At 35.9% G+C, this 8,849-nt stretch overlaps 1 protein-coding gene across 1 annotated transcript; it reads left to right on the top strand.

The window, feature by feature from the left end:
• Positions 1–6,015: 6,015 nt before the first annotated feature.
• LOC131440214 (polyadenylate-binding protein-interacting protein 2) lies at positions 6,016–8,849 on the top strand. Its single transcript, XM_058611295.1, has 3 exons — positions 6,016–6,179; positions 6,644–6,993; positions 7,049–8,849. The coding sequence occupies exons 2-3, from the start codon at positions 6,647–6,649 to the stop codon at positions 7,179–7,181; spliced, it is 480 nt and encodes a 159-aa protein (XP_058467278.1). The 5' UTR covers positions 6,016–6,179; positions 6,644–6,646; the 3' UTR covers positions 7,182–8,849.

Below are 8,849 nucleotides of genomic sequence, written 5' to 3'. Positions count from 1 at the left end.
AACTATTGACTATAATATCTAAAGCAGCCAGGTGGCAACAATAAGGCGCGTAACCGACATCTCGGTCCTTCGGGGCCTTCAAAGCTAGCAAGTCAGTAAGAGAAAAGTAAACAACATGAAGTAAAATACAACACTTCATCGATTGAGAAAGTCACTATTACAATTTGGCACCGCACGTTTTATAACGATATCACATTTATAGTCCAACATATGAAAATCAACTTTGTTTCAACAAATCACAGATATTTAGCATCAACAATCTTTTATTAGTGTTTACATACTTCTTCGTTGTTTTCATCTTTGCAGGAAAGATGATGGTCACAAAAACATGGCGGCCCAGCAGGGACTTGATTTAAAGTCTAATGACTTAATTTGAACCGACGACACGACCTGCCACTCGCTTTTCAAAACTGTATCGCAACAAAGACATCATTTTAACAAGATATCCAGCTCTCACATTTCCCGAACAAATCATTGGCAACATCCTTTTCTACGAACATGGTGCCCTCAGGTGAGTCCGCATCGAATCTCGTACATAGAAGCAGGGGAGAAAAATGTCAAATTCGTGCGTGCCAAAATAGCAGCACTGCGCACCCATACAATTGACATGATATGTTGAATGTGATGCCGTGCGATGGCGTTGTTGAACTGAACATTGATTTCGCTCCAAGCTGTCAAGGTCTGATCACAATCAATCTTCAGTTCAGCAACGCCACCGCACGGCATTATATTCAACATATCATGTCAATCGTATGGGTGCACAGTCCTGCTATTTTGGCGAGCTCGAATTGGACATTTCGATAGTTCCACGACAAAAGGGCCTAACTGCAAATGAGAGCCTCTCTTTGTTTACTTTCTCTTTTGATTATTTCGGAGCCATTATTACAAATTCTCTAAAGTTTCCAATATAAATCTAAAGCTCGTAGTTCTACCTTGAAAGTTTTGCGAAGAGTAAAGCGTCAAATATAAAATCAGTTCGGTAAAATAAAAAGTAAACAAAGAGAAACTGTCATTTGCAGTTAGGCCCTTTTGTCATGGGACGGTCGATTTCTCTCCCCTCCCGCATACGAATGGCTGCCATATGGCTGACTAAACACTGCCAGCAGGAAAAATATGGCTGGCAGACATTCTGGTGATCGACTGCCTCACCGCTGCCAGATATACAACTCAAACGATACAACCGTATCCACCAGGATTTTTCCACATTGAAATCTTTGACATTTTCAGCGAAGGTGAGAAGATGAAAACACTCGACTAACTTAGATACAGGTGACTTTGTTTTGTCAAATTGGATTTGACAACCGTCACTGAATCAATTTTGGTAGCCGTCTGGTGGCCATGGCTGCCCAGGTAGCCAAAACGCTATGCGGGCTACTTCAAAAATATCATATTAACAAGATATCCAGCTCTCACATTTCCCGAAAAAAGCATTGCGACTCTTACACGATCATTAAAAGTGTCATTACTGCATTACTGTACATCATTACTTTTTAGCATTACACGTTCATTATTAATGATGAGTATTGGTAACTACTCCAGCACGGGGCAATTGAAGAATACTAGCAATATTCTTTATCTTAGTTTAGCAGAAAATACATTTTATTTGCCATTGAAACGTTAAGGTTAATGAAACATTAATAATTTAAATCTACACCTTGTCATTTCCAGAATTTTTTTCACGTATAGTTCTGAGAATGTTTACTTCATGGTTGTCAAATTTTCTCATCTAATACAACTGACGATATTCAGTACTTCCACAAAAAAATAAGAAAAAGAAATAATGTTGGTAATGATGGAAAATCCGGAATTCCATCATTACTCGTGTCATTACTGAACTCACAGACCTTACACGATCATTAAAAGTGTCATTACTTTTTAGTAATGACACTTTTAATGATCGTGTAAGGGCCGCTATTGGCAACATCCTTTTTAGCGAGCATCACGCCCTCAGGTGAGTCCACATCGAATCTCGCACATGGAAGTAGGGCAGAAATATGTCAAATTCGTGCGCGCCAAAATAGCAGCACTGCGAACCCGTACAAATGACATGATATGTTGAATGTGATGCCGTGCGATGGCGTTGCTGAACTGAAGATTGATTTCGCTAAAAGCTGACAGGGTCTGCCTACTTCTATGCACGAGATTCGATGCGGATTCGCTTGAGGGCGCCAAGCTCGCAGAAAAGGATGTTGCCAATGATTTGTTCGGAATATGTGAGAGCTGGATATCTTGTTAATATAATGTCTTTGCTTTAAGTTAATCGCGCATTTACTTTTTTCACCATGAAAGTTGTTGAGAAAACAGAAATTAACTTATGCAAATTTATACTTGAATTTACAGATTTCTAATTAACGCCGCAGATATTTAAGGATTGTGTTTCTTATCAAATGTTAAATAGACATTTGTGAAATTTAACTTTAACTTTTGCACGATAAAATGCGATAATTTTTCCACTGTACAAATGACATATGTCGTGCACATCATGAATGCCAGGTTAAATTTTTAAGGAGATTTTAAAAAGTTTCTGCAATTAAATTGTTGCATCACTGCAACAATTTAATTGCAAAAACTTTTTAAAACCTGTTTAAAAATTTAACCTGCATCCCTGATGTGCACGGCATATTGCATTTCAGCTGTTTTTCAAAGAACGGCGAATCTAACATTGACAGCAAATGGAGAAAATCGTCGATGAATGTTTCGACTTTGGTTTCATATCGTGTTTAGAAATTATCGTATATTCTCTGATCAATTTATGATTAGTCGATGAATTGTTAGTTTATCTTCAAAAGGCACGCAAATGTTACCACTTTCCTTCTATATCCACTGAATAAATCAACATAAAAAGAGTTTCGCCCTTTTTCGATTTGTTTACTTTTATACTTGCTGTGTGAATTATAAAGATACGCCCTTGCGCATTTTTCATGAAATTGGCTGGTTTTCGCTACTAAGACAAATCTGTGAGTAGTTTTATTGTCTCTTTTACTATTTCCAGTAATAAAAGGTTCGGTAACCATCTAAAATAAAGAAAATAAATAGTTTCGCCCTTCCTTACTAGCAATTGAAGTATCGCCCTGTTTGTTGGCATGGAACACGGAGGGCGAAACTTGCGTAAACAGATGGAATGACAGTTTCGCCTTTTATAGTTCTTTGTATTACTAAGATTGGGATTTTTGTAGAATACGAATTTTTAGACAAAATTGTAGGATTTTGAAGCATTTATTGGTAGGAGAGAGAACCTCGATTTGTTTACTTTTGTAAGATACGTCCTTCTTTGAAAAACAGCTGATTTGTACTAATCTTAGTGTGTGAGCAAAAAGTTTCTGTCAAATTTTTATCGCCAGAGTCTAAAAATTCATGACATTGGCAATTATCAATTTATTTACTCTCTGCAAAAAAGAACCAACGAAAGCTCTCAAATTTACCAACGATTTTCTTCAATTAACCAACCTTATTTTTTTGTGTGTAGTCGTCCCCCGTCGATGAAGGCTTTCAAATGTTCGTGCACGTCAAAATGATTATATATCGCATTTAAAAGTACCATTTGTTCAGCGTAATAACATATTCCATGTATATTTCAAATCATATTCTCAAACGTTTGATGATATTTAGAACAGTACAGTACAGTACAGTTTATGGTATTCGCAACCGAGAAACAACTTGGCAACTCCCATTGTTCTCAAGCGTTACAAAAATTATGGTTCTCTGGTTCTGTCGAAACATTTCATTTATTACAATTCCATTTTTTCGATTTTAAGAACATCTCCAAATTTATTTATTTTGGAACAAAATTCATGAGTTTCTTTCGCATTGATTGCTTGCTCAGTTGGAATTTCTTGTGAGTTGTTTCATGCGGAGTTTAAAAAAATTATCAACATAAAGTTTTAACAAAACATTACGATGATTGTTCACTGCAATTTGATCCAATATGTGTTCGGATATACCATCAAACACACTAGGAACGTCGTTCAACACTCGGAATAGCGATCTGCTCACCAAAAAATCATAGAAGTAGATGCTGCCTTCTGTGATGGATAAAATTTTTATTTTCATTTTCGTTATTTTGCAGATTGATACCAAATACAAATAATAATACCCCTAAGTCCCATACAAACGAACCACCAATGTTTGGTTCACAGCCTGAACAAGTAAGCCTAGCAAATTACTCCCTTTCATTGCGATAGTTTGAAAATGTGGAAGGAGATCGTTTCTGGCAACGCTTTATGCTAGTTGCTACGGTGCAAAACAAACTTGTTTGTTTATGTTTATCGTTGCTGTATTAAACTGTAGGGATGGGTATCGAGAGGTAAAGTATCGATACTTGGTATCGCGATACCGTTTTGTAATTTCAAGTATCGGTATCGATACTATAGGAAAAAGTATCGATACTTATTATCGGTATCGGTATCGATCGAAAATGCAAGCTAGGCCGGTTTTGATTAAACTAGTCTTCAAATAATGACCTCCCCAAAGATCCAAAACGCTGTTGATTGGTTTTGAGATCCTTTGTTCACCTTTTGAGTTACATACAATTTCAGTTATTTGAGAATATCTTTTGCAATTGATCAAGAACTTTTTTTTATATTTCAATACCTCGCGAGAACACCCACGAATTTACAAATATCAATACAGCTAGTAGTATTCATGGTGGCTTAACCATTCTAGATTATTGTTTAACTTACATTTCGCTTGTGATCTTGATTATCAGATAAAAACTGTTTGTTTATTTATTTTTCATTATAATAAACAGTAACTATGGTGAACTTGTTCTTACCCTTCAGTGTTGCTAGTTTTATAGAAAACTCGTTAAAATACATTGTCACTCTGACAGTGTATCATGACAGTGTACCGCACGATGCAAAATGTGTCCTTGAAAATTTGTCGAAGTATTCCGTATTATAATTTGTATTTGCTAATAGTATGTTCACATTAGCGCTGATATCAAGTGATATAGGGATATAAATGATATCCGATGATATCATATGCGATATCACTTGATATCCCATACAATTTGATGTCAACGCGTATCACCATTTTGGCATGATATCCAGGATATCATGTACGATATCATGTCGAGTTGTCAAAAATCGCAACTAGCAACACAGATAATGGCATTGAACGCATTCATTTATGAACGTCACTTTGAGAGTGACAATAAACAGCCATTACAATTTCGAATTTTTCAACGAATACTGACGTTCGGAGACAATTAAAGGCAAGATATTATTGATCTTACTCCTAATGGGAACATTTATTATGACAACTTGATTGTCAAACGATATCATTTCGATCATATGTGAACACTTCCACGTGATATGCATATCATCTCGGTATATCAAGTGATATAAGCGCTAATTTGAACATGGTATAAGGCTGTGAGTCATTATTTGTATTTGAATATACTACTAGCTGTATTGATATTTGTAGATTTGTGGGTGTTTGTGTTCATTTTTCATCTTTTGTGCTAGTGCCGGTGATATTTAGACTGATTGTTGCAGTTTAATACAGCAACGATAAACATAAACAAACAAGTTTGGTTTGCACCGTAGCAACTAGCATAAAGCGTTGCCAGAAACGATCTCCTTCCACATTTTTAAACTACCGCAATGAAAGGGAGTAATTTGCTAGGCTTACTTGTTCAGGCTGTGAACCAAACATTGGCGGTTCGTTTGTATGGGACTTAGGGGTATTATTATTTGTATTTGCTATTAATATAGCCTTCTCAGTTGTTGCGATCATTAACGGTTCCACGAAACACGAAACGAATGCATGATTTTTCATAGCGATACAAAGTCGTGTGTTCAATGGACATGTTCCATTCTATAATTAAACAACAGTTTCAGTTGCGACATCTCTAATTTCAAAGAGGTCACGCGAAACTTAGCTAATGTGTCAAGTTGTTCCCCGGTTAGGAATTCGTTTATGCGGGACGTCACAGAATTAAATCTTGTGCGAACACTTTTCAACAACTGTGTGAATTCGTATGGAATTTCGCGCTGGCAACCCTGTTTGACAGCAGTAAAGGTGAAAAAGTGAAAAAACGAAGCAGGCAGAAGTTTGTTTTTTGTAAGAAAAAGCAATACTTTTATATCGATTCCAAATTGAACAGTGTTCTGAATTTTCGGTACTTTTATTAAATTTGGCGTTTATAGCAATAGAAAATTGTGCATCATCGGAATCAGGTAGGCTATAAACCGAGTTAATTTGGATTAGTCTCGCAGTTTTTCTGCAGTGCGTTGTGAATGCGTAATGGTGGCTTGTGATTCAACGTAAATCATTGCAAGAATATTTTTTTGTTTGAATACTTACAAATGCTACCTTTATTGTAGTCTGTTTCACGTAAACGTGAACTGTGAATAGTGTTCTGATAGGGTTTCGATAAATGTAGATGCGGAAGCTAGATTAAATGTTGGATTTTCATCCATTTGCTTTTCAAGTTCAGGACACACACGAATACAATTTATTACGTGCGTGTGAATGAATGTGAGTAAAATGTAATGAGTGATGCGATCGTCGGGTCCTTCAGTTGAAAATATTCATGAATGCTTGACGCTGGTATCTGTTCGGAATAGTTTTTGCATACTCAACAGTGTGTCACATTAAGTAAAATGTCAATAGATGAATCAAGTTGTTTTTTTTTTCCTAGAGCATGAAAATGAAGATGCCAGATATTAATATTGGTGGCGGCAGCTCAAACAATGGCTATTCAACAAACGGCAACTACAGCGACAACTACGATTCGGACCCAGAGGGCTACATTACGCCTCCGGACGAGGATAGCTCAGTAGGTGGACCGAACTACGATGAGGATTTTTCCGAATACATGTGGATGGAGAATGAGGAAGAGTTCGATAAACAAGAGATGCAACGATTGGAGGAGGAAGCTCTGATGGAACAGTGCATCGAAGCAATGCTTCGTGATGAGCTTGAGGCGCAAGAGAACGAGGACGAGGAAATTAATCAGCTTCAGAATGATTCCACAAAAGTACCGGAAAGGTAAACCATTTGAGAAATATTGTATGCCTTAATTTCAACGTTATGTTTTTGCTAGTTCGAACAGTTTGTGCAGCGCGCTGTCTTCGCTACAAGTTAATAAAGAACGAAAGGTCGATGTTGAAATGTCTACGTTGAATCCCCTGGCAGTAGAATTTGTGCCATTAAAAGTTCCACCAACTTTTACTTAGGCGGCAACTAGGATCTCACTCCAACAGACACACATACTCGAGGTAGGCCAAACGTAAAGAATACTCAAGTTGCGTACAAAAAAAAAAGGAAACAGGAGCAAGCACACCATTGTTACATTGCACTTACTTTTCTGTGAAAAGTAACGTTGAGTATTGTTGCGAGGATTTACGATTAACGGAACACTGAACGGATTACGAAAGATCGCACGAAAGTATGTACATGCATTAAGGGAAAATTGAACATTATATTGGATGGCGTATGCTTACAACAATTATTAAGCTTTTTGAGTTCGCTCTGCTGATGACTCGAGATTAAGTGATCACAAAAAAAAACAAGCAAACGATATACAACCAAATTCTTATTTTAGAAGTTGATTGTGACTAAAACGATAAAAAAAGTCCAGAATAGGCAATTAAATTTGTGATAGTTGTTTTTTGGTAACTTGTAAAGTTTGATTATTTTTCAATCAGAATATTATACAACGAATTCAATTTTTTCAAATAAAAATACTTGGCACTGCTATTTTTGAAAACTAAAAACACTAAGAATAGTGAGCAAAATTAATTTTTCGCATATAACATACATGCTGACACTGATGGACACAATTTCTTCTGTTTGCAATATGTGTTGGTCAGTGATAAAGGGTTTATTTGTTTATTAAAGTTCTAGCTAAATTTTTTGTGTTTGAGAAAATTTAAGCAACCAACACTTTTATTCAGAAACAACTGTTGAAGATCTAGTGCTCTATGGGGTAGGTTCAGACACATATCTTTGAATGTATAGTTCTTTGTCAAAGCTACTTACTAACTGCGATTTCATCAAAAATTGACCTACTGTTTTGTTTATGGAACTTGATTGAAGACATAATATTACGGAATCAGTTTGGCGGCAATTGTAATAGAAACGAGATACTGTAATGAATTAGTGCAAAACATAGTTCCTTAGTTCAGTAATAAATAGATAAATATCATTTGCCGGATACAGTAGCGCTCAGACAGGTTCAAATTGTTATTGCAGTTGCAACTAATATTGTAACCTAGTATCCTTACAGTTAGCAGAGCATAAAAAATGAAAAAAAAAGTGCATAAAACGAACTAAAACTTAAAAATGCTGTTACTCTACTGATTTGAAAGTGTCAAATAGGACATGTCCGTTTTGTTTACCTATAGAATGTTTCCTAAGAGCCGGTAGTTGGCGATTCGCATAGAGAAGTTTCATAGGAGCTTAAACCGCTAGCTGGGAACAAAGCAATGATTGATGGCAAGCTTGAAACAATATTAATAGGGGGATTGTGGAACTGGAAAATAATGTATCAATCTGTGATACGTAGCTTCTACGTTATCTTGCGAAATGTACACTGTATTTTTTCTCTTATTTCTTATATTTTGTAATTGGATGAAACATTTATTATTCAAAGAACACTCACGGTAATATATAAAGAAAACCCATAATGAGAGAATTAATTAATAAAATCCTGTACTTGCATTTAAAACGAAGAAGTGAAGTATCCAATTTTAGTCCTTCCTGTTTTATAGTTGTGATTTTTTTTTATTTATTTACTAAGTAAGATAGCAGCGCAAAAATACATTTTATTGTAAGAAAAGTGAGTTCAAACATAAGTATCAAACGTGTGATAGTAAAAATAAAATCGTATGAAAATCATACAA

Source organism: Malaya genurostris, chromosome 1 (assembly GCF_030247185.1).
Source record: "Malaya genurostris strain Urasoe2022 chromosome 1, Malgen_1.1, whole genome shotgun sequence".
Lineage (NCBI taxonomy): Eukaryota > Metazoa > Arthropoda > Insecta > Diptera > Culicidae > Malaya > Malaya genurostris.
The sequence above is the reverse complement of the archived record's forward strand: the minus strand, read 5'-3'. Positions and strand labels throughout refer to the sequence as shown.